At 45.4% G+C, this 27,223-nt stretch overlaps 1 protein-coding gene across 1 annotated transcript in view; it reads right to left on the bottom strand.

Moving 5' to 3' along the window:
- ADAMTS3 (ADAM metallopeptidase with thrombospondin type 1 motif 3) overlaps window positions 1–27,223 on the bottom strand; it is a 284,076-nt gene that overhangs the window by 56,499 nt on the left and 200,354 nt on the right. The window contains exon 5 of the mRNA XM_019493535.2: window positions 22,309–22,508. Coding sequence (XP_019349080.1) covers window positions 22,309–22,508 — 200 coding nt within the window. The remainder of the gene's footprint in view (window positions 1–22,308; window positions 22,509–27,223) is intronic.

Below are 27,223 nucleotides of genomic sequence, written 5' to 3'. Positions count from 1 at the left end.
CGCAGTAAATGCATAAGCAAATAAAAAAAATATAGAGAGAAAATGGAGCAAACAAGTGCCACCATGGTCAAATGGCAAAGTAAAGGAGGCTATGAAAGAAAAAAAAAATCTTTTTTTAAAAGGTGGAAGTCAAATCCAAACGAGAAAAATCAAAAAAAGTCTTGACTAGTCGAATGTAAAATTGTAGTAAGGCAAGGTAAAAGGGAATTTGACATGAAACTTGTTAGAAACATAAAACATAATACATAATGCATAAAATTACATTATTACATTAGACACAGAAAGTCTATTGGAGAGTCAGTTGGGCCACTGGCTGATGAGAGTGTAAAAGGAGTGCTGAAGGAGGATAAGGCTACTGTATAGAAACTAAGGGAATGGACAAGCTTTCTTTTGTAGTACTACAAAATGACTCGGCACTGGTAGAACTACAAAAAATGTCGCACTGTGGAATATGCAGGTGCTCCAGACCCTGGGTTAGAGAGCTACAAAATCCCTTCGAAATCAAACTCTCAAATCAGGGGGGAATGGAGGGTTGCTCCTCGGGTCCCCCCAGGGACCCAAGGAGATCTGGTCCCCCCAGGGAGCCCAATCGCTGACAGTCTGACCTCTCCCCAGGTGAAGGAAGGGGGCAGGCTGTCAGTAATCAGCTGTCAAAGGTAGCCATCCCCCACTCACCTGCAGGGCTTTGTCTGGGAACATTTTTGCAGCAGCTGGAACAGACTCCCCTGCTTAAAGAGTTCCAGAGAGAGCCAGGACTTGTTCTCCCTTGTAGCAGCCCTTTCAACTTGCTTGTAGCACTACAAACAGCTTGAACAGCTGTACACTGTTTTCTGGTAAAGCTGCAAGGGCATATTTAGTGCTACAAATGTAACACCTGTCTTTACTACAGAAGGTTTTAGGGAGATTCTCTCACCAGAACCACTCTTCCCAGGGGAAACAAAATTAGTGGAACTGACCTAAACTGAGGTGGCAATAAATAAGGTTTTAGAAGAAACTGATAAACTGAAGAGTTACAAATCTCCAGGACCTGATGGCATTTGCCCTAGAGAGTCTTGAAGGAGCTCAAATGTGAAATTGCAGAACTATTTACTGTTGTATGCAACTGATAACTAAAACCAGCTTTAACACTGGAAAACTGGACAGTTGCCATTGTAATTCCAATCTTTAAAAAGGGTTTGAGAGAGGAGCAAGGATCTTAAGTTTATTCCTAGCAAACTGGGAGAAACAATAATTTAAAAAAGGATTGTTCAATACATGGATGAACAGGATTTCTGGGGGAGAAATCAACAAGGCTTTTTGTAAAGGGAGGACATACCTCACCAACCTACTGGAGTTCTTTGAGGCCATTAACAGGCATGTGGATAGGAGTGACCCAGGGGATATAGCATATAAAGGCTTCTAAAAAGCCTTTGACAAAGTCCCACATCAAAAGCGCTTGATGAAATTAGGTTGTCATAGCACTTTGTGTAATAGCACAAAGTCCACTTACAGATCCAAAGCTGACGTATGGATAGAAAACAAAGAGGGTGCATCCACATATGCAGGCATGTGTGCTTGCAGCAGCTCAAGTAGTAGCAGCACAAATTTGTGCTGGAGATTTGTGCGTCAACCAGTGTCGTAGCGACGGGGGGGCACCATGTCCCTGGACACTGGCCTGGGGGCGGGGGTGGCGCTAGCCGGGCCCTCCAAGGGGTACTTGGTCCCCTGGCGGCACTTCTGGTTTTGCCACTGGCACTTTCGGTTTCAATGCCGGAGTTTCTGGCCTCAGTGATCAGTCGCGGATGGAAGGGCACAAATGTAAGCACTGGCCCCCAGATGTCAGAGACCCACGCTACACCACTGGCCTCAACATACATGCCTCAACACAACAAACACAACATGCACTTTGGTGTGGGGCAAATTGTGCTGCTTGGGGCAAACTGACCCTGCCCAGCTCCTCCTGGATCTTCAGCCAGGGGGAGCTAGAGGATGGAGTCAGCACCTGTGCTGGCCCCAGCGATATAAAAAGCTGCCCTAGAGAGCAGCTCAGGGCTACTTGCCCTCAAGAGCTTTTCAGGTCCAGCCACTTGGTATCTGGGGACACAAGCCCCCTGTTCCAGCTGGACTGCTGCAGCAGCCCTGACCTAGAGTGTCCCTGCACCCACTACCCACTGCAGCAGTCTGGCAGTGGGGGCTGCTGCCTGGACCTGAAGTCCCACGGCTGTGTGCCTGCCAAACCTGGACAGGGATCGCATGGTTACCTGGGCTGTGGTATGGAAACTGCAGCAGAGCCACCTGCACCTCTGGGCCAGCTGTCAGTGTGCTGTGGCTGCACAGCTGGCCTTCGTGTGGTGCTGCTGTCATGTCTTCCAATGCTCCTGCTTTGCCTACTGGGAAGCTATCGCCTGGAAGATGTGCTCATTCCGGTGGCCCGCTTTGAACTGTCCAAGTGTGTCCTCCTGGCTCCAAATGGCCAGGAGGTCAGCTACCTTGCCTGTCCTCCAGCTGGGTCCCCGTTGCCGGCCCTGGGCAGGATCTTCTGCCCAGGTCCTGCCACTTCCCTCACCAGCAGGGATTGTGGTTTTCTGTTTAAATATTGAAAATTCTCTAATTAAAATATCCTGAATCCGAGTTTTTCTGCAATTAAAATGAAATGCCACTATATATGATGAAATGTAATGCTGCTATGTGCAAAGTGATACACATAGGAAAAAAATAACTCAAAGAATATATATGATCATGGGCTCTCCACCAGGGGCAAGCTGTCGAGGGCCACACGGGTAGCTCCATCCTTTCACAGGTGCCACGTCCCATGGTCACCATTTTGGGACTAGAAGTTCTGCCCCCTAAGCCATGACCTTTGGCCCTGACCAGAAGTCCCTCCCTTTGCCCCCAGAAGTACTCCTTTCAGCAAGGGGTTTTGCCATCTCAGAACCAGAAAAATACCAAATTATATTCTAAAAAGTGAACATTCAAAACATTCATTTATTTGATGTCAAAAAATATTTTTGTCCTGGTTTACATGTGTTTCTGTAGTATACATATAGGTGATTGTATATAATAGCTTAAAATTAAGTCTTACTCTTGTATATTGTGTGTGGCAGGGGTGAATATAGGTTCATGAGGAGACTGTGAGTATGTGGTTATGTCAGGTGTGGGGGTGGGTGTGAGTGTCTGTGGGAGGGATAGGTGTGGGGTGAGGGAGCATATGGGTGTGTGTGTGGACATGTGGGGTTTGTGGGGGACTGTGTGTGTGACAGAGAGTGGCTGAGGTATTGGAGGGGGTGTGTGGGTACATGTGTATGCTGGGATGTGCGTGCGGGACTCCCCCTATGAACACACACACACACACCAGGGTACCGGCATGGCCCTGTGCTCCTGGTCCGGTAGTGCAGCCAGGAGCCTCATGATGCTGTAGTGGTGCAGGGCCAGGAAGGCAGGGAAATGGCTGGGGGAAGGGCAGGCCTGGACTTCTGCCACCGGCTCCCACTGGGTACTACTGCCCCAGGATCCTGTCATTTTTGACAGGCAGCCAGGAGCAGATAAATATTTTCTAAATGTTTTAGGGGTCCCGAGGACTGGATAGAATGGCCTGGCGGGCCACGTTCAGCCCATGGGCTGTATTTTGCCCACCCCTGCTCTACACTAACTGTTACCACACCAAAAAGAGATTTTGGAGTCATTACAGACAGTTCGGTAAAAACATCAGCTGTGTTCAGCAACAGTCAAAAAGGCAAATAAAAATGTTAAGCATTATAAAGAAAATAAATGAAAACAAACCAGAAAGTACCGTTATGCCCCTTTATAAATCTATGGGGTCCAGTTTTGATACCCCAACCTCAAAAAAGATGGACAAGGGCAACAACAATGATCAGGGGTATGGAAAAGTTGCCAAGCAAGAAGAGAATAATTAGGCTAGGATCTTTTAGCTTAGAAAAAGACATAACTGTAGGGGAGAGGAAGACATAAAAGAGCACAGTATAATAAATGGTGCAAAGAAAGTAAATAGCATTTTATTATTTACTCTCTCTCATAATACTAAAACTAGCAGACATAAAATTGAATGATTAGATAGGTTTAAAATCAACAAAAGCAATTATTTTTTTCACAAAGTGTGTAAATGGCTTCGGGACTTCATTGCCATTTAGACACTGAGCCACTGACAATTACTTGTTAAGTATAATCCAAACAATTACATAGCCACCTTACAGTACTTTCATCAAGTCTGTATTTCCTTGGCATATTAATGAGAATGCTGTGGCAGGCGGTACCAAACATTTTGCTAAAGTCAAGTTATATCACACGACTGCTCTCTCCCCATCCATAAAGCCAGTCATCCTATCACAGACAGAAATCAGGTTAGTCATGTATGACTTATTTTTGCTGAATCCATGCTGGCTGTTGTAAGTCACCTTGTTCTCATCTAGGTGTTTCACAATGGGTTCCTTAAGGATCTGTTCCATGTTCTTTCCAGGTACTAAGGTCAAGCTAACTGGTCTGTTAGTTCCCAAGATCTTCTTGTTTCCCTTTCTTAAAGATGGGTACTATATTTTCCCTTTTCCAGTCATCAAGGACCTCACCCAACCTTCAAGAGTTTTCAAAGAGGATAGCCAATGGCTCCAAAATTACCACAGCTAGTACCTTTAGTATCCTAGGGGGTATCCCATCTGGCCCTGCTGACTTAAAAATATCTAGCTTCTCTAAGTAATCCCTAACCTGTTTTGTTCATTACTGTAGGCTGTTTGCTCCTTCCCCATCTTTGCTGACAACTATACTCCTCATCTGGTAGCTGCCCCTTTTTATGAAGGCCAAAGTAAAAAAAAAAGACATGAAATACCTCAGCTTTCCCCATATCATCCATAACTAGATTGTCTTCCACATTCCATAAGGGACCTATGGTTTCTCTAGTCTTCCTCTTACTTTTGACATACTTACAGAATTCATATTGTCTTTGATGTCCCTTGCAATCTGCATCTCAAATTGTGCCTTGGTTTTCCTAGTTTTTTCCAAGCATGTCAATGTTGTACTTTTATAGAACCAGAGAATCATAGAAAATTAGGGTTGGAGAGACCTCCAGAAGGTCATCTAGTCCAAACCCCTGCTCAAAGCAGGACCATCCCCAACTAGATAATTTCAGCCAAGGGTTTGTCTAGCCAGACCTTAAAAACCTCCAAGGATGGAGATTCCACAATCTCTCTGGACAACCTGTTCCAGTGCTTTACTACCCTCCTAGTAGGTGCATGTACATGTGCCATTAATATGGCTGAATAAACTCCAGCACAGTTCACACTGGAGTTTATTGCTCCCAGGCACCACATTTGTACATTCTGTGGAGGGGCTGCCTGGGACACAAAGGTGCTTCAGTGCGGGGTCTGCCAACAGGCAGCCCCTGCACTGAAGCACCCTTGTGCCCCAGTCAGCCCCATTAACATCTACACATGCTTTGCGGTGAAGTAAATAACTCTGCCATAGGATAGTACTTGTGTCTGGCAGTACTATCCTACAGCGGAGTTAATTAGCTTACTCCATTCTAATAGCATCACAGATGTGGACAGTAATGTTTTACTGGAGAGCTAATTATTCAACTAATCAGTAAACATTTAATGTAGATGAGGCCACTGAGGAAGTTTTTCCTAATATCCCACCTGAACATCCATTACTGCAACTTGAGACCATTGCTCCTTGTGCTGTCATCTGCCACCACTAAGAACAGTTTAGCTCTTCGTTTTCCCTCTTCAGGTAGTTGAAGGTTGCTATTAAATCCCCTCCCAGTCTTCTTTAGACTAAATAAGCTTAGTGATATGCCCCAGCTCCCTAACAATTTTTGTTGCCCCCTGCTGGACTCCTTCCAATTTGTCTACCCTTTTTGTGTGGGGGGAGGGGAAGGGAGGCAAAACTGGACACAGTACTCCAGATTTAATCTCATCAGTGCCAAATAGAGGGAAATAATCAGTTCCCTTGATCTGCAGGCAATGCTCCTACTAAAGCAGCTCAGTGTGCCATTAGCCTTCTTGACAACAAGGGTACATTGCTGGCTCATCTTCAGCTCTCTACAACCCCCAACTCCTTTTCTGCAGAGCTGTTTAGCTAGTCAGACCCCAGCCTGTACCAGTGCAGGCTCTTCTCTTATACTCTTCCCTAGTACTATGACCAAGTTTGCACTTTTTATAGGATTCTTTTCTGATTTTCAACTAATTGAAGAAACTGCTGTTTAGCCAAGATGGTGTCCTGTTGCACTTCCAATTCTTCTGCTACATTAGGATAGTTTGCTCCTGCACCCTTACTTTAAGAGGGCCTCCCTAAAGTAAAGCCAGCTCCTTTTCCCCTCGGACTTGCCTCCCAGGAATCCTGCTGACTAGCTCCCTGAGTTTGTTAAAGCCTGCTTTTCTGAAAACCACTGTTTTTATTACACTGTTCTCCTTCCCTCCTCCCCTTAGGATTTTGAGCTCTATCATTTCATGGTCACCCAAGTTACCTTTCACCTTCACATTCTCAACCAATTTCTCCCTGTTTGTGAGCAGTAAGTCAAGAAGAGGTGAGGCCACACCACTGCCCCCTCTGATCAGCAGGTATTGAAATGTAATTAGCTGTGTTAGTCTAAAGTCAAGTAGAAGGCAGGGTAGATTTTGAACATGGTAGATGGTAAGCATTGAACATAGTAGAAAGGGATGCAATCACTGAATTGGAAATTTCTAAAACTCTGAATGCTGGACACCACAATGGGAGAGCAGCAGGCGTGGAAAATTCTAGTCATGCCTTGTTCATTGTCCCCATTTCCGCAGCATCCACTGTCTGTTACTTTAAGAGCATATTGAGTAGGCTGGACCTATGGTCTGACCCAGTAAATAGCAGTTATTGTGTGTGTGTTATTATTTGGATTATATATACACTGAATGCAAAAAGAGCTTGTGGGTAAAAAGTGATTAGTAATGGATTGTGTGTGTGTGTGTGTGTGTGTGTGTGTATACACACATGCACAAACATACACATAAATACATATATATAGGAATCCTTAATCAATCCTAATAACTAAGTTACCTTGACATAATATGCCTGTTTTGAAAAAAAAATCTGACCATGCAGAAATCTTCAACAAAAAAATATATATTTTTTTACTTCCCACCTCTATTAATTTGCAACCTATTCCTCTCTGGCTGAACCCATGTTTTAACTTTGATATCTGCTATCTGATGTTTCTCACTATTAGTAATTGCCCAGTCTCAATCACTTATAGCTCCTGAATTGTTAAAACCACTGACATTCCCTGGATAGACCAGGATTCCTTTTAGACAGAAGTGCTGACACCCACACACTGAGGTATAGTTATTAACTGGCTTAGCTAAGGACAGTTGCCTATCAGTAATTAATAATTAACAGCATCATACATCTGCCTTTGCTTACCTCAGAACGTTAAAAAATATTAGAGTGGTTTTGAGTCAATATTCCTCCCCACCAGATGCATTTTACATGTCATTCGCTAAACTGAACGCAAAAAAATAAAAGTTGGCACTCTTCATTTACACCTCAACTGTTCACTGGCTCTGATCTAATGAAATAAATGGCCCACGTCCTTCTCTGGCAGTGACAGAAGGAAAAAAAAACAGTATGTGATGGGCACTGGACTTGAAGTCCTGCTGCCCTAGTGGTCAAGTATCTGTATAGTGCAATACTGCAAATGTTTTTGAATTAACTTAGGACCTGGGAGCATCCCACAATTTAACTAAGTACATTGGCAAGAGTGACAGTTGTGTACAACCAGAAAGGAGGCAGATAGGATGAGACCTCTATGAGTCATGCTACATTGCTTGTCAGCAGAAGCATAATGACACGTGCAGTTAGTGTGCCTGAATAAACTCCGGCACAGTTCATGCTGGAGTCAGCTGCTCCCAGGAACAACATCTTTATGTGAGCCTGGAACTGCAGCAGTTAGAGCCAGGGCAGAGCACACTTGGCCTGGCAGGAGGCTCAGAGGGTCAGCACCAGGTTCTGGTGGCAGCCAGCAGATGGGCTGGCTGGGGCACAAAGGCTGGGAGTCCTCATGCTCCAGCCAGCCCTGGTCAACCTCTACATGAGCATTTTGGAGGAGTTAATTACTCTGCTGAAGATAATACTGTCCTCAACAGTGCTATATCATGGTAGAATTAATTTATCTCCTGCACCCTAATATTGGTCCTTATCTAGACAGTGATGCTTAAATTACACAGGTAATTAGTCAGCTCTGCAGTGAAGCACATGCGTATATGCAACTAGTCTTCCTGTATGTCTAGATTCAGCATAGCACTCATAGTCCTGATTCATAGAGTTAAAAGCCAAAGCAGAAAAATTTTCTGAAATGTTCCACAGAATTTATCAAAAGTTTCATTAGAAAATAATATTTCGAGGGATTTTAGCTACAGATCACAACATCTTTCTTTTTTCCTTACTGAACTGTATATAACTGACTGACTGGATAAGTTTACCAGAGTGATAGTAAGTCTATGGTCTCAGGGCCAGATCCAGCCCCCCAGGTGACTGGATCTGGTCCATGGTGTGGGGAACCGAGCGCAAGCAGCTTGGCTCAATGTATCATCTTCTCTGCCCTGTACAGTGCCTCTGATCCCTTCTGTAGCCCAGAAGCAAGCTCTCTTCCTCTCTCACTCCACTTCTCTCCTACTGGAGGGAAGTGGTGGCCCACAGTGCAGCTGCAACACTCAGCCCTCCACTCTAAAAGGCTTAGCTCCACAGGTTTACCAGTACTTGACTGACATGATGTGAACAAGTTAAGAGGCTGTGACTTGGATGACTACACAGTCCGGTGGGTGGCGAATTGGCTAGAGGTTCGCACCCAGAGAGTCATGGTGAATGGGTTGGTCTCGACCTGGAAAGGTGTGGGCACTGGGGTCCTGCAGGGCTCGGTCCTTGGACCAATACTCTTTAATGTCTTCATCAGCGACTTGGACGAGGGAGTGAAGTGTACTCTGTCCAATTTTGTGGATGACACAAAACTGTGGGGAGAAGTGGACAAGCCAGAGGGTAGGGAACAGCTGCAAGCAGACCTGGATAGGTTGGACAAGTGGGCAGAAAACAACAGAATGCAGTTCAACAAGAAGTGCAAAGTGCTGCACCTAGGAAGGAAAAATGTCCAGCATACCTACTGCCTAGGAAATGACCTGCTGGGTGGCACGGAAGTGGAAAGGGATCTTGAAGTCCTAGTGGACTCCAAGATGAACATGAGTCGGCAGTGTGATGAAGCCATCAGAAAGCTAATGGCACTTTATCATGCATCAGCAGATGCATGACGAATAGATCCAAAGAGGTGATACTTCTCCTCTATCGGGCACTGGTCAGACTGCAGTTGGAGTACTGCGTGCAATTCTGGGCACCGCAATTCAAGAGGGATGCGGATAACCTGGAGAGGGTCCAGAGAAGGGCCACTTGTATGGTTAAGGGCCTGCAGGCCAAGCCCTCCGAGGAGAGACTAAAGAACCTGGACCTTTTCAGCCTCCGCAAGAGAAGGTTGAGAGGCGACCTTGTGGCTGCCTATAAGTTCATCATGGGGGCACAGAAGGGAATTGGTGAGGTTTTATTCACCAAGGCGCCCCCGGGGGTTACAAGAAATAATGGCCACAAGCTAGCAGAGAGCAGATTTAGATTGGACATTAGGAAGAACTTCTTCACAGTTAGAGTGGCCAAGGTCTGGAACGGGCTCCCAAGGGAGGTGGTACTCTCCCCTACCCTGGGGGTCTTCAAGAGGAGGTTGGATATGCATTTAGCTGGGGTCATCTAAACCCAGCACTCTTTCCTGCCTATGCAGGGGGTTGGACTTGATGATCTATTGAGGTCCCTTCCGACCCTAAAATCTATGAATCTATGACCATCCAAAGGGTAACTCCTATCTAGCGTCTCCCTGGCCTCTTTGTTTAACTTTGGATCTGAAGGTTGCTACACTGCAGACCTCAACAGGGATACAACAGTGCGTGATAACCCTTTGGAAACTTTTGGCCAACGTTTGTTTATAGCCTTTGTACCCTTATATATTTTCTTATTTAAATATTTTATTTTGTTTATATTTAATTTTGTCTTTTATTGTAAGTTGTTCTTGGTGACACATAAATCTAATGAATTAAAATATAAAAACTATACCTATATCCTTGTATTTATTGTTTGTTTTCTATCCCAGAGTCTACTCCAACTGTAATTTCATGTTTTACTAACAAATTGGTTAAATGTCTTAGACCAACACGACTACAACCTACACCCCTGTTAAATGTCTGGTAACACTACTATACATTGAACTATTAAAATCTTGATTCCAACAACTGGATTATTTAAAACCTTTACTGTAATATACACAGAATGCCATTCTCTTTTAATATTCACATAATGCCTTAAGGGGAAGATTAGTATTTTAGTTTGGATATACTCTGTATTAAAGTGTACTACCAGCAGATGGAACTATTTCCATGACATTTAAAACTGTTTGAGGATATTAACTCTTACAGAAAGTTGAATGTTTAGCTTTAAAGCAAACATAAGCAAATATTGTGAAGGCATTACAAGTTAAGATGTATTATAGAAAAACAAGAGAACAGATCATTTTCAGATGTTCATCTCTGCCAAACATGCATTGCTGTAACTAAGGATGCAAGTAAATGACATGAAAATATTCCTCACAAAACGTCCTACTGAAAAATTCTCTTCGCTCTATCATCTGACTGGTAGCTAGAATTAACAAACAGAAAATGGTGGCAAAATCTAACAATGAAACTTTACAATATACCTTATTTCAAGATGTAGTAATGTAACCAGAATGGAAATTTAAGCGCTTATAAGCTGAGGTTTTTTTTTGAGTTCTAGTTTAGGTGACATAATGGAAAAAATGGACCTATGAAAGTAGTTGTGGATTCTGCTAAAATAAGGCAACAGTGTTGTTCACAGGATTACTGTACTAGCTTTTCCTCTCAGGAATTCTGAATTCCAAGTCCTTAAATTTGGCAATCTCATCCTAGTTCTTACTGCATTTCTGTCTGCAATGCAAAACATCCATGTGCTTCAGTACAACAGGGAAAGTCATTGGGCAAGGGGGGGCGGGGGGAGCCTGGGACTAGCATTTCAGGAATCTTGCAAGGCTAAATAATCAAGGTGCATTGGCAAAGTGGTGAGAAGAACCTGAATGAGTACCAGCCTGCACTGCGTCTCATTTCACCTATTCACGACCAGAGATCTTTTCACAAGCAGCATATGCACATAGAACTCCATAGGAAGGAGTGATAGACTACAAAAGTGGGAAGATGAGAATAGGATAGGGTTCAATGTAGACAAATGCCGGGTGCTGCACCTTGGGAGAAGGAATCCACAGCATACATACAGGCTGGGGAGTTCCCCTCTTGAAAGCACAGAAGCAGAACGGGATCTTGGAGTCATTATTGACTCCAAGATGAACATGAGCCGCCAGTGCCAGACCGCAGCCAGCAAGGCCAGCCATACCTTGTCATGCATCCAAAGATGTATTTCAAGCCAGTCCAGAGAGGTGATAGAGGTGACAGAGGTGATACTCCCCCTCTATGAGACTTTGGTCAGGCCACAGTTGGAGTACTGTGTCGATCAAAAACCCACTGTTTCAATTTAGGGACTTCCATCACCGTTACGGAACAGTGACAGCCTGGCAGCAAATCCAGTGCTACATGGGGCATCGGAAACCCAGGAGTGCTGGGGGAAGCTTGGGCTTGGCAGGTTTCCAGCACCCTGTGCACCATCCCTGCTGCCTTCCTGCTGCCTGGGACCATCCAGGAAGGGCTGGCTTGCACCTGGGGCAGTGCAGGAAGGTGGCAGTAGGGCAGCTGGGTGTGCTGGCGGCTGGAGAAGGTGGTGGTCAGTTGCAAGGCAGACAAACTAGATAGCAGGATTGAAGTTTTGGACTTCAAAAATACAAATTTCAACAAGCTCAGCTCACTAGTAGGGGAAGTGCTGCAGGACCAGGGACCACAGGTAAAAGGAATACATGAAGGGTCATTCCTTAAGGACATGATCCTTGAAGCGCAAAGGAAGTCCATTCCCACATGAAGGAAATGTAGCTAAAGGGCTGGGAAGCCATCTTGGCTAAACAGGGAAATCATGGTTCTCTTAAGAAAGAAGAAAGAGCTGTACAAACAATGGAAGCTTGAGGCATGCCCCAAGGAGGACTATACAACAATGGCCTGCAATTATAGGCAATGGATTAGAAGGGCTAAGGCAGCAACTGAACTAAAATTAGCAATGGGGACCAAGGACAACAAGAAGTCCTTCTTTAGGTATGTAGAGAACAGGAGGAAAAAATGAGAGTGTGGACTTTGCAATGGGCTTTGAGGCTCTGGGGGCCAAGCTTAAGGAGACGGGGGCACAGGTGGTATTCTCCTCTCTCCTTCCGGCGAGTAGGCGGGGACGGCGACACGAGGCCTGCATTGGCAAGGTCAACCGGTGCTTATGGAGTTGGTGCCGCCAGGCAGGCCTTGGGTTCCTAGATAACAAGCCATGCTTTCGGGCGCAGGACTTGCTGGGGCAGGATGGGCTTCACCTCTCTCCTAAAGGCAAGCGTGTCTTCTCTTTCAGGTTGGCTGATCTCGTACGGCGAGCTTTAAACTAGCCTCGCCGGGGGAGGGGGCCACAGGAAGACGAGGAGACGCCACCCGAGCAAGACAGGTGACACATGCAAGGAGTGCCCAGGTAAGAAACCAGGGTCCAAATAGTCTTCCTAATTGGGGGGTGGCAAGTACAGCTATGCAAGGCCTTAAATGCCTGTATACCAATGCTCGGAGTATGGGGAACAAACAGGAGGAACTCGCCTTCAGAACAGCCAGTTCAAACCCAGACATAGTAGGGCTTACAGAAACGTGGTGGGATTCATCCCACGACTGGGCAGTTAGCATTAGGGGCTATAGGCTCTACAGCGGGATAGAGAAGGAAGGAAGGGAGGGGGTGTGGCGCTCTATGTCAAAGAGCAATACACATCTTCTGCCAGCAAAATGGGGTCAGAGGAGGGGAAAGCTGAAGTGCTCTGGGTCAAGATAAAAGGGGGTCATGGAGAGAGGGATTTAATGGTGGGGGTCTACTACAGACCCCCCTCAACCAAGGGGAGGAGCTGGACCGGGACTTTTTGGGCCAGCTTGCAGAGGTACTTAAGGCAAGGGATGTAGTTGTCACGGGTGATCTAAATTACCCAGACATCTGCCGGGAGGAGCAGTCAGCCAGGTCGGACTGTTCCAGGAGGTTCCTGGCCGAGATACAGGACCTCCACTTAACCCAGGAGGTGCACAGTCCCACCAGAGGGAATGCCCTGTTGGACCTGGTCCTGACCACAGGCGATGATCTGGTAAGGAGGCTCCAGGTCCTTGACCACCTGGGTGATAGTGATCAGAGCTTGCTGGAATTCATCATCCAGCGCAGGGTTTTAAGGGCCTGCAGCAAGGCAGTAGCCCTAGACTTCAAGAGGGCCAACTTCAATGAGTTGAGAAGATTGGTGGGAGAGGCGCTGGGGTTCTCGAGGGCAGGGGAACTCAGTGCCCAAGATGAGCGGTCGTTCCTTAAGGAGACGATACTCGGGGCCCGAGGGGTGACGATCCCAACAAGAAGCAAGGGGGGCAAGAGTGCCCAAAAGCCTCCCTGGCTCACCAAGGGAGTCCGGGAATGCCTGGTTGCCAAAAAGGTGGCGCACACCTGGTGGAAGGCGGTGGGGGGAGGGCTATCTCCAAAGAGGAGTATACCTCCACTGCTCGGGCCTGTAGGGGGGCTGTTAGGAAAGCTAAGGCAGACATAGAGCTAGGACTAACATCCAAGATCAAAGATAATAAAAAGTCCTTTTTCAAATATATAGGGAGGATGAAGAAGGCACCGGGAAATGTGGGGCCCCTGCAAGATGCGCTGGGCAATCTGGTGGTTGCGCCAGAGGAGAAGGCAGACCTCTTTAACAAATTCTTCACCTCTGTTTTCTTGTGCAGGGACCGGGACACCCACACCGTGTTTCAAGACGGACTCAAGGGGAATGCCTCAAGACCTAAGGTTGAGGAGGACCGGGTTAGAGTGTTTCTGGAGGGGCTGGACGTGTTCAAGTCAGCAGGTCCAGATGCTTTCTACCCCAGGGTGTTGAGGGAGCTAGCAGGGGTTATTGCTGGGCCCTTGGCACAGCTTTACAAGTGCTTGTGGTGCTTAGGCCAGGTGCCAGATGATTTGAAGATAGCCAATGTGGTTCCCATCTTTAAGAAAGGAAGGAGGGAGGACCCGGGCAACTATAGGCCCGTCAGTCTTACCTCAATCCTGGGGAAACTCTTTGAGAAGATCATCAAGGAGCACATCTGTGATGGGCCGGCATCGGGGATGATGCTCAAGGGCAACCAGCACAGTTTCATTAGGGGCAGGTCATGTCAGACCAACCTGATTGCCTTTTACAATCAGGTCACAAAAGCACTGGATGCAGGTGTCGCCGTGGATGTAGTCTTTCTGGACTTCAGCAAGGCCTTTGACACTGTCTCCCACCCCATCCTCATTAAAAAACTAGGTGACTGTGGCATCGATGCCTACATGGTCAGATGGATTGCTAACTGGCTGAAGGGTCGTACTCAGAGGGTGGTGGTGGACGTGTCATATTCGACCTGGGGGGAAGTGGGCAGCGGAGTCCCCCAGGGCTTGGTCCTTGGGCCCGCACTGTTCAATTTCTTTATCAGTGATTTGGACGATGGGGTGAAAAGCAACCTGTTCAAATTTGCTGATGATACCAAAATTTGGGGTGAGGTGGGCACGGTAGTAGGGAGGGAAAGACTGCAGAAAGACCTGGATAGGTTGCCGGGGTGGGCTAACATAAACAGGATGCGTTTCAATACTGACAAGTGCAGGGTGCTGCACTTGGGCAGTAGTAACCAGCAGCATGCTTATAAGATGGGAAACTCCTGTCTTGAGAGCACGAAGGCAGAAAGGGATCTTGGAGTCATCATTGACTTCAAGATGAACATGGGCTGACAATGCGAGGTCACGGTCGGCAGGGCTAACCGGACCCTATCATGCATCCACAGGTGCATCTCAGGTAGGGCCAAGGAGGTGATCCTCCCCCTCTACGCGACACTGGTCAGGCCACAGCTGGAGTACTGTATCCAGTTCTGGGCACCCCACTTCAGATTTCTGCTGTTTGGTTTTAGGGAAAGAAAAGCAATGCAAATCTGAGCTATCCCGTTCCTAAGACATAACAGAATATAAATGGAAACATGAAAAATGACACTTCTCTTTCAAAATGAAACCTGGAACATGCAAAGAGGCAATTCTCTGCAGCCTCTCAGCAGTTTACATTATGTGCATGATTAAAAGGTGCATTGAGTTTAATCAGTTGAGCAGGCTGCTTGACTGAACACTTATCAAGTTCTGTAAGATCAGCAGTGTTAAAGAGCAGAGCTTCTGTATCATTTTCATGCTTATAGACAGTGATCACTCTTTTAAGTGCCTGGAACTGATGGCACGAGTGACTGGGTGCCATCCAAATCTCGGGGGGGGGCACCTGCAGAAGCCGTCGACCCTGTCAAGGGGGGCACCAGCCCTACCAACAGCAGTGTCAGCCGTGAGGGGGAGCACAGGCCCCATTAGGGGGGGCACGTGTACCCCTGTGCACCCTCTACCAGTCACCTATGCCTGATGGGAAATGCCTCTCTCTAACCTTCAGTGGCTTTGGATCCAGCTCTCAAGCCATGAGCACATTAATAGGGAAATGTGTAACAAGCTGCTTTTTGCTGCTCGTCCACTGCTCTAAAGGCAGCCAGACTGTATATCATCCTCCACTCTGAAGGACACAGAGCTGCCTCACTCCTGCATCAGGCTGCAGTACGTCCCCAGAAAGGTGTGTAATGATATGGCCATAGAACTCCACCTGTTGCTCCCTGTAGCAGGTGGTAGCCAGGTTACATGCTCCTTTTTTTCCAAGGGTAAGACCGAGTATGCCACTGTAAAGTGCTGAACTGTCCTGTATCTGTACAATATGCAACAGGAAAGCTTCTGTTCCACTCATTTCATGTCCTGCACAAATAAAAGCTCCTACCTGAGAGAGTGGGATTTTGCCTTCCTGAGGTAGGAAAGCCAATACCGATAGTGAAACAAGTGTTTTGGACATGCATCCATTTTCTTTGTATCAGTTCACCAAGCAGACTAGCATTTTAACAGTCACCTCACGTGCAATATAAGCCTGATCTCCTCATGTTCCTTCTAACCATTGAAACCACACTGATGCCTGTGGATTTGCATCAAGTCAAATGAGGGAAGAATCAGGACAGACAGCCCCCAGTACCATTTTATACCAAACCGTTCAATATATTAGAAATGACTTGCATGTAAAAAATGTTGTTGTTCACTATGAAAGGGAACAGTCTCCATAGCACCTTGAAGGACCAAGCCAGCTACAACTTGCAGTTCCTTGAACAGAGTCAGTGCGAAGGCAGTGGATGACAACCTAAGGACCAGTTTTCTTGCATTGATTTTAGCAGTATTTCAGCAGGGAAATTGGAACCTGGGTTCTTGCCTCCAAGTCCTGTGCCCAAAATCCTGACCAACTTTTTTTTATATACACATCTGCTCCTACAATTCTTACCGTCTATTTCCTAAGTAAAGAAGTTTGTATAGGTTTGAGATGAGCATTCAAGTTTCTGGGAGTCTCTGACCAAATCAAACCTTCAAACATTTGGTACTAATGGTCACAAGCATTTGGATCCAAATCAGGGTGTGAAATGGAGGCCCTGATTAAATTGCCACATCAGATGCTGTACAGGGTAAGATACATTAAACTACTGAAGTTGTATCTGCTTGTGCTAGCAGTACATCTGGCTGCGACAACACCACCTTTGTAATGAAAAAGGAGAGAGAGTCAGCATGAGCATTTTTGAGTTCTAAAAACAAATTTTGGTACCATTGGCTGCGTTCACACATGGTGTGGACATTTGGTTCCCTGGGGACAACTAGTAGCAGCGCACCTTGCGCCACTGCTACTTCTCCCTGGGGAATGCCTGCGCCATCCACACTCTGGCATGAGGCAAGTTACCCCAGGTGGGGTAGGGGAAGCTGGGACCAGCACTGAGCTAGCCCCAGCAGCCTTACCCGGGGGCCTGAGGGCCTACCAGGGCTGTAGCAGCAGCAATTCTGCTGCGTAAAGCCTGGCCGGCAACTGCAGTGTGGCTCCAGGCATCCTGGCTCCACTTTTGAGTGGTGTGCTTGTGCACTGCCTGTGCGTGCGCTGCTCCTCATTTTTTCTCCACGGGGTTTTTTGATGCCTGGATAGCCAGCAGTCAAAAAAACCCTCCGTGCTGCTCCCTTGCAGTGCAGAGAACTGAACATACCGCATTCCCACACTTGTCTGGACATGGCCACTGAGCTTTTGATATGCTATCATCATAGGCCTTCAATCATTCCTTCAAGAGACACTTCATAGAGTAGACTGAGGCAATGGCTTTTTTTCAAAGAGCTCCACACAAGGTATTCTAAAGCTTTCAGTTATGCTTCCTGTTAAACATGCATGGGAAATCAAGCCTGTCTGAATCAAGGATGTGTACATTTCTCTTGTATGTTGACTTAAATACTTAAGGGCACCTGCACACAAGTGTCGAGGCTGCTCCAAAGCCAGAAATATGGCATGTGCTGGCAGTAAATGAAGGAAAACATACAGCAATTAGATGACAAAGGGGAAGGAAAGGGATAGATGCATTTTCTTATAATGTTTCCATTTTTATTTAAATTTGGTGTTGCCAGTAGAATGCATGGGCTGTTCTATGACCATTGTGCCTGAGGAATATTCTGCACTGGTTCGGACCTGCAGAGATCAAACCAGGAAAGCCAAGGCTGCGACTGAACTCCAATTGGCTATAAGTATCAAGGACAATAAAAAGTTCTTTTTTAAATATGTGGGGAGCCGGAGAAAAAGCAAGGGCAACATCAGACTCCTGCTAAACCAGATGGGACAACTGACAACTGATGCCCATGAAAAAGCAAACTTGCTAAATGGGTACTTTGCGTTAGTCTTTCACCAGTCCCAAGGGATGCCCCTGCCCATTATGGGACAGGAAGGCCTGAGTGAGGGAGATTCCTTGTGAAGGAACACCTTGAGAGGCTGGATACCTTCAAGTCAGCTGGCTCTGACAGCTTACACCCCAGGGTACTCAAGGAGCTGGCAAGCATCATAGCTCAGCCCCTGGCATGGATCTTTGAGAACTCCTGGTGCTCTGGTAAAGTGCCCGAAGATTGGAAGAAGGCCAGTGTGGTGCCTGTCTTCAAGAAGGGGAGGAAAGTGGATACAGCAAACTACAGGCCCATCAGCCTCACCTCTATCACAGGGAAGGTCCTAGAAAAGATTATCAAAGAGACTATTCTCAACAGACTGGCCGATGGCAAAATCCTGAGGGATAGCTAGCACAGGTTTGTTGCAGGTAGGTGTTGCTTGACCAATCTTATTTCCTTTTACGACCAGGTGACCTATCACCTAGACAAGGGGGAAGAGATTGATATCATACAGTTGACTTTAAAAAAGCCTTCAATCTGGTATCCCATGATCACCTTTTGGCAAAACTGGCCAACTGCGGCCCCGACTTTTCCACGATCTGCTGGCTGGGGAATTGGCTCCATGGTCGGACCCAGACAGTGGTGGTTGATGGAAGTCAATCATCGTGGTGCCCTGTGACCAGTGGGGTCCCTCAAGGCTCCGTCCTTGGGCCTATATTGTTCAACATATTCATTAATGATGTGGACATTAGCATCAGAAGCGGACTGGCCAAGTTCGCCAACAACACCAAACTCTGGGGTAAAGCATCCACACCTGAGGACAGGGGGGTAATCCAGGTTGACCTTGACAGGCTGAAGAAATGGGCAGATGAGAACCTGATGGCATTTAACACTGAAAAATGCAAGGTTCTCCAGCTTGGGAGGAAAAATCCATAGCATGCTTATAGGCTCAGACTTGCTACCCTGGCTAGCACTTCGGACAAAAGGAACTTGGGGGTCATGATTGACCACAAGATGAACATGAGCCTTCAATGTGATGCTGCAGCTAGTAAAGCAAGCAAAACACTGACTTGCATCCATAGATGCTTTTTGAGCAAATTCCAGGATGCCATTCTCCCGTTGTACTCATCCCTGGTGAGGCCACAGCTAGAGCACTGCATTCAGTTTTGGGCTCCACAATTCAAAAAGGACACGGAGAAGCTTGAGAGAGTGCAGAGGACAGTCATGCGCATGATCAGAGATCAGGAAAACAGCTCTTATGATGACAGGCTGAGAGCTATGGGACTCTTCAGCCTGGAAAAGCACAGGCTCAGGGGTGACCTGGTAGCCAGCTATAAGTTTATGAGGGGCGCTCATCAGGATCTGGGGGAATGCCTGTTCACCAGAGCACCCCAAAGGATGGCAAGATCGAACTCCTCCGTGACCATTTCAGGCTGGACATAAGGAAGAACTTCTTTACTGTCTGAGCCCCCAAAGTTTGGAATAGACTGCCTCCGGAGGTAGTTCAAGCACCTACCGTGAACACCTTCAAGAGACATTTGGATGTCTATCTTGCTGGGATCCTATGACCCCAGCTGACTTCCTGCCCTTTGGGCAGGGGGCTGGACTCAATGATCTTCCGAGGTCCCTTCCAGCCCTAATGTCTATGAAATCTACGAACTCCTGCATTTACTATTAAGGCTAGAACTGTAACTAGAAGGTTTTATGCCCTTGGCAAAACCCTGCTGGAGGAGTGCAGTGGGGGAGCAGGAGGGAGGGTTCAGTGTTACCTTTCCTAGGGACTGAAAGTCCCCAGCCTCTTCTGGTATGGAATGGTTTCCCTGGATCCAGTTGCTGCTGTTGCTACAACAGCAGCGTAGAGTGCCTGCATCCAGCTGCTGCTGCTATAGCACTGCAGACTCCCCAGGGAGCTGCCATCCAATGCCCCCTCTAATGGTGCCTGGGACACTTGCCCACCCCCCCATTTCACACTACTGATTAAGGCAGCCTCTTTGTTGAGATTGGTGCTTGCACCCCTGGAAGCCTATAGTAGTTGTCATGGGGCAAATTTCTTTCATCCCTTGAAGGAGCAGCAGCATGGGCAAAATAGTATTATATATGACTGCCCAGGTGCCTCTTTACTATTTACCAGCTACATTCATTCCCCTCACCCCCACCCCCCCGCCTGTCTCTCACCCAGTGACTCCTCAATTTACATCTTCACTGACTGGCTGTCTTGCATGCATACCAGCCTCTGGCTTCTTTACTATTCATTCCATCCAGGAAGAGCACACACCAACTGTAGATGCTTCCTCAGCCTGATTAAGGATATTTATACCCGAAAGCTTGCAAAAAAGAATTTTTCCAACTATTTGAGTTGGTCTAATAAAAGATATCAGATTCATCCAAAGAACCTTGTCTGCCTATGTCCTTAGGCCAACACGGCTACAACCTACACCCCTGAGGACTATATCAAGGCATTGGGTAGTTTTAGGGAATAAATGGGCAGAACTTATAAGTAAAGAGACTACATGAGATGCCATTGTGCAGTCATTACTGCACATTTATTTAGTACTTGTATTAGCAAGTAATAAATAAGTTTGCAGTAACCAGAGTTACTGTGCAGTAGTGCCGGTGAACGTCTTTTAGATGGCACTGAGCACTAGCCTGCTAATACTGTGCAGTAGTGTATTAGCACTGTTTGTGCTGTGATATGCTACTATGCAGAATTTTTTAGCTACTGCACAATCAGCATCTCATGTAGACACATCCAGAGTATCAGAAATCACTGCAGCAAATGGAAAGTATGCCTGAGGCCAGATCTCTGTTTATTTAACTTACATCAGTAGTCCTGGAATGGAGTAAAGGAAGGCCACAGACAGAAACACCTTTAAATCATTTTGGAAGGGGAGGAGGAACATGCGTGCATCAGCTGCGTGGGAAAATGCATCAAACGTTCTGACTGTATTCTCAGTGTGGATACACATGCATTTGTAGCCCTTTTATAAGAGCAGTAATTGTTACGTTCCAATTGTTGTGTGTGAAAGTTTTGAGAACAGTTTAAATGTAGGAAAACTGCTCCAACTTTAACACTGCATCAAGCATTAAGATGGAACAGTTTTGCTAGATTTGAACCATTCTCTGCTCATTCACACATAAGAATTATAACATAGCCTTTGAACCTTTTGAAAGGGCTCCAAGTGCACATGTGTCCACACCCTTAAATCTGTCTGCTCATTTTATATAAATAAACTAAACCACTTTGTCATCTAGCCTGTTGGGAGAGCACCACAGGCTAGATGACAAAGTGCCAGGGGCTATATCTGGCCTGCAAGCTGGGGGTTAAGCACCCCTATTCTATGGCAAGTAGGATTTTGCTTGCTGTAGAATGAGATGATGGTCTGTTCCTGGTGCCATGTTCTTTTAATTGACTAGCTATTAGACATTTTGTCACATGAAGGCAAAAAAGATCAAGATGGTTTGTAAATATAGGCAAAGTATTTTTTAACTGATTTGAGTATGAAAGAGATGATTTGTTATTCATACATTATTGCAATTTTTTAAATGAGTTATTTCATAAAATGAAAGAGATCCTTAAGAAACAGAATACTGATATATTCTAAATATGCATATAAGAGTCACTCCTTCATCCTAGTGTCTGTTTATATATGGGTGCCACTGTACTACTTAAGGTGCACACACAACTAGGGCAGAGAGGATGCATCATCAGTAGCATTAAAATGGCTTTCCATCATAAACTGCCACTTCTTATACAGGGCACTCATTTGGCTTGTTTACAATATTGTTTTATTTTGTTTTTTTAAAGATGGGTTGCTAGAGAAGATCTGCAGACTGGCATCAGAAAGTTGTAAAATACTTTTACAAAAGTTATGGTCAAATGCAATGGGCTTATTAAGCCCAACTGGCCAAACGTATACTTCTTTTTAAAAAAGGTCAAACCAGCACACAATGGAAGATTTGAGTTAGGATAACATTTATTTTTACCCTTTTAAAATTTTTGTAAAAGCTATTTTGTCTAGGATACATTTGCAGTTGCAGTAGAAGAACGTTTTTTTTTTTAGGACTTGCTTACACAAAGGCCTAGTGAAGTCAGTGGGAATTTTTCTGAGGAAAAAAAAGTATGGAAAGGTTCAGCTCACAGAATGAGCAACCACTGGAAAATGAATCAACACTTTACAATAAGCACACATGATTCTGATCAAAGAAGAGATAAAACATTGCATGCATGTTGCAGTGCCTGGCCTATGACCGGCCATTTGTAGGTGCTACCACAATAATTGTAACAGCAAATATTTAAAATCTATGGAATTCATGACATTTCAAGAGAAGCACTGAGGACCTGTAATAGATACTCACTATATTCATAAGAGTGAGGAGGTAGTTTTGAACATGTTCTTTGCCATGAAACCGGACCACGGAGTCATCCACTCCTAGAAGCACTTCAATGTTGTAGTCATTGTCTCCTGCATGTCTACGGTGTCTCAGCGATTCATTTAGCTGATGCTCTACATTACTGTACGTGGAATCCAGGCCCGAAAGGCCCCCAAGAAGAGATTCTATATTAAAAAAGAAAGAAAGAAAGAACATAGTGCTTAAAAATCTATCCTCACTTTGCACTAGAAGTTTCCTCCTGTATATTGTATGCACATCATTCAAGTTAAAACAAACCCAGAGGAAGTTTTAAGTAGCAGAAAGGAATAGGCAAATTAGTGAAAGGTACATGGGTTCTAAAATGTATTATATGAAACTTAGCTTCAGTAGGTGACACCTGTGCTTCTTCGTCATATCTTAATATCCGCATAAGGGAGAAGAACTGCAGACCAAATAATTTGATTCTGTAAAACAGAACCTTTTTTCTAAAACCTAGAGGTATCTACAGAAATCATCCTGCAATACGGTGGTATAAGGGATTTCACTGGCACTGATTTGGAAGTGTTTGCACAGTTCACTTGTGGCTTCACAGTTATGAAAGCCATGGTCATCTTACACTTATGCTGACAAAATGATCAATTGGCCCATCATATGTTTCTACAGTACAACCTAATTAGAAGACATGAGATAACACCTCTATCCTGCAACTGGAGGGAAGGAGGGAGGGAAGAAACATTTGTCTGCCTTTTCTTCTGTTTTTATATTGTAACAACACCTGTTAGAAATTGCTCCAAAGTAGGGAGTTCTTGGAAGACATGGGTCAATGGGGAGGGGCTACATGAGAACCAAAGATGAGTGACAAATATAGACTAGTACATGTTTAGGAACATCACATATGTATTATGTTGTCAATCTAATTACTAATAGAGGGCCAGATTTTTCTAAGTGCTCAGCACCCAGCAATGCTTGTTTGTGAAGGCTGCCCCTATGGCACTCTTCCCTTTTGAAAATCTGGCCCACATAAAGTAAAAGAAACTGCAAAGAGCAGGATGACAAAGCTTAAGATCTATAAAAATACTGGCCAATAGATAGTATAAAATCACCAGCCACTGTTGTTAATTGTAGAAAATTCTATTTGCCAAAGTTTGATGGTTTAATTTAACTTTCTCTCTTTTAAAAATACTAACTTGGATGAAAGTCAAAAGAACACAAACTTCTATAGATTTCTGAAAGGAACACCAGGATTGAGACAAATTTTGGAGAGCTCTTGATTCACTTAAGGGGACATCTTTAAAAGTTTATCAAGTGTGCCTGTGCTTCAACTAGTGTCAGAAGCCAAAGGTGCTATTTCTCCCCTTCTTGATAGTAGAAAGAAACAGCATAACTGTTTTTAGAAATTGAAGAGAAAAATGCGCGTTGGCCAACAACGTGACTGTTAAGCTTTAGCCACCTGGCCCTCACTAAAGTCAAGGCCTATAGATGCTTAAGTAATAAGCAACACTAAAGCAACTTCTCTCATCTCTTACAAAGCAAGTCAGGAGCCAAGTCTTCGCACAGGACCAGGCAGTTCCTGCTCCCATGGTTATGGCACAAGGTGAAAGAGAGGCTCCTGTCTTTATACCCTTGCTCCCACATTCCTGCATGGCTACCCCTGTGAAGTCTACAGACCTCTAAAGCAGCAAGGGCCAAAACCTCAGCAGGTATTTAGGTGCACAATTCCCATTGATCTAAGAGAGACTTACATACTGCAGTGAAAAAAATCTGGGCCGCAGGCTGGATCCAGCTCACTGAGCCTTTATATCAGGCTACCAGACTACTGGCAGGGCATCAGAAGCTGAGGGCATGGCCAGCTGCAATTTGCTTTGCTGTTGTCTCTCCCCACCAAGACCTGAAGCCACTGCTGGACTCCTCCCCCAGGCCTCTGGACCTGCTGCAGTCAAACCCCTCAGTGCTGCCACTGCCCCCACTTAGCTCCCCCCCTTCACACAGGGCTGGAGGCTTTTAATTCCACTCCCTCCCACACACCAGGCTGAGAGTCCTTAACTTCCTGGCAGTATCAGGGCTGGGAGGTCGGCCCAGCTGGGTTGACTATCTGCTCCCCACCCAATCGCAGTGCTGGGTGGGAAGTCAGCCCAGCTGGGCTGACTCTCTGCCTCCCCACCCCCGGTGTGATCTGGCACTGGGGATGGGAAGTCAGCCCAGCTGGGCTGACTTCCTGTCCCCAGCGAAACATCGAAACAGCATCGAAATGGCCTTTTTGTTTTGATGGAACAGAACGGAACAGCTGTTTCTAATCAAAATGAAATTTGAAACAGAACGCTGTTCTGTCGAACCACTGAAACTGAAGGCAAAATGGAACGGTGCCGTTTCGCACAGCCCTACTGACTGTACTATTATGAGGATGAGGAGACAGTATTATTATGAGAATATTATCATTTGTATTCCCTGTCTTGGTGCAAGGAGGTTAGAGAAGAGACTATATTTCTCCTCCCCAAAGAAGGCCAAGTTGCAATACCAACAAGCTGGACTTTCACACACATCAGGCAAGACTCCTGGGGAAGCCAATGGGAATTTTGCCTGTGTAAGGACCACAGATGTCAGGCTGACATTACTAAATATCTTTAAGAACTATGCTGCAATTCATCTTCAACTGATTCAGCTACTGGCTCATTAGCTGGGAAGTTTGTCCCTTCTAGTTATTCCAACGGTTCAGTAACACATAAATAACTCTCCCCATTCCCCACATCAAATAATAAGATTTCCCCCAAGTTGTTTTCAGAAGCTGTAAGCCACCACTGTGGGTGAGAGATCAACCGTGCAAACAGCTTTACAATTCAACCGCAAGTCCTTTCACACTCAAGAATGCGAACACTGTGATAGCACACAAGTGGGAAATTCATACACGAGTTCCAGTTCTAAAAATTGCTGCTGCTGGCAAAGCTGCCGAGTCTGATGTCCAATGGAAATATACTAGTAATGTCATCATATCATTATGCCTGCTGTATGAATGGAATAGTCTGAATAATCATCTCAGAGAGAAAGAACTTTTTGCTCTGGGCAGCACCTTTGGTTTGGATACTGCTTCCCTCCTTAAATAGGTGGTTTTGTGGTTAGGAGGAAGAGAACCCTTTTCTGTATGTGTGTGTGCATGTATGTGTGTGTGGGTAGGAGGAATCAAAAGCAGTTATTCCCCCTAATAGGCAGCTACTTTCTGTACAGTGAATATACAGTGTACACTATATTTCCCTCATGTATCCAAAGAGAGTATTCTCAATTATGCCTCAAACGTGAGAAAAAATATCTCCCACACCAGGAAGTTAAACAGCAATCATCGCCAGCCAAGATTTGCAGAAGTGATCAGGGGTATAGCTTGTAGCCGTGTTGGTCTCAGAACATAGGCAGACCCAAGGTTCTTTGGGTAAATCTGATATCTTTTATTAAACCAACTCAAATAGTTGGAAAAAAATTCTTTTTTGCAAGCTTTCGGGTATAAATACCCTTCATCAAGCTGAGGAAGCATCTGCAGTTGGCATGTGCTCTTCCTGGATGGAATGAATAGTAAGAAGCCAGAGGCTGGTATGCATGCAAGAAAGCCAGTCGGTGAAGATGTAAATTGAGGAGTCAGTGGGTGAGAGAGGCTGCGGGGGAGGGAAGGGGAATGAATGTAGCTGGCAAATACTGGAGAGGTACCTGGGGAGTTAGATGTCAGGCAGGTTACAATGTGTCATAAGTCTAAATTTAGTCCATGATTTTTTGTATCCAGGAAGTTGATAAACTGAAATTCATAGGCTCATCTGTGAAAAGTGTTTTTTAAATTCCCTTTGAGGATTAGAAATGAGGGATTGGAAAGAGAATGGTTTTCTTGTGAGAAATGTGCCTCCACTGGTAATTGGGTATTCTTGTCTTTGATAGATTTCTGGTGTGCATTCATTTTGCTACACAGTTGTTGTTTGGTCTCTCCTACGAATTTTCCATCAGAGCATTTGGTGCACTGGATGAGATATATTACATTTCTGGAGGTGCAGGTGTAAGATCCAGGAATGCTGATGGCTCTGTTGTAGGGTGTAGTAATAGTGGGGGTGGTGGAGATGTGTTGGCAGGTTTTACATTTCTTGTCATGGCACGGTCTGGATCCTTTTGGTGTGTTGCGGGCCATAGGATGTTTGCTTCTGGAGATGAGGTTAGCGAGGTTCGGTGCTTGTTTGAAGGCTAGGATGGGTGGTTCTGGGAGGATCTCTTTAAGAATTGTGTCTTCTTCTAACATAGGTTGCAACTGTTTGAGGATTTTTTGTATAGGTTTGAGAGAGGGGTGATATATCATAACCAGAGGTGTGCAATTTGTGGGGCTTCCTTCTGTACTGCAGTAATTCTTGACATGGTATCCGGGTGGCTCTTTGGAATGTGCAATCTATCTGTTTGGAGAAGTGTCCTTGTTGAGTGAAAGCCTTTTTAAGATTTGTGAGGTGGTAATAGCAGGTGTTCTCCTCAGTACAAATTTGGTGGTATCTGAGGACATGGCTGTATATCACAATTTTCTTGGTGTGTTTAGGGTGATCGCTGGTTTTGTGCAGATATGTATGTTGGTCTGTGAGTTTTTTGTATAACGTGGTCTGTATTTTACCATTCTGGATACTGATCATTGTGTCTAAAAAGGAGATGTTGGTGCTGGAGTATTCAAGAGATAGTCAGATGGAGGGGTGATGACTGTTGAATTTCTGATGGAACTAAATCAGAGATCGCAGGTTTTCAATCCAAATGATGAACATGTCATCAATATATCTTAAGTATAGCAAGGGAGTGAAAGAGTAGTCCTTGACGAATTCTTCTTCCACATGGCTCATAAAAAGTTTGGCATACTATGGGGCCATTTTGGTGCCCATAGCTGTGCCCATGGTCTAGA

This window comes from Alligator mississippiensis, chromosome 2 (assembly GCF_030867095.1).
Source record: "Alligator mississippiensis isolate rAllMis1 chromosome 2, rAllMis1, whole genome shotgun sequence".
Classification (NCBI taxonomy): Eukaryota; Metazoa; Chordata; order Crocodylia; family Alligatoridae; genus Alligator; species Alligator mississippiensis.
The sequence above is the reverse complement of the archived record's forward strand: the minus strand, read 5'-3'. Positions and strand labels throughout refer to the sequence as shown.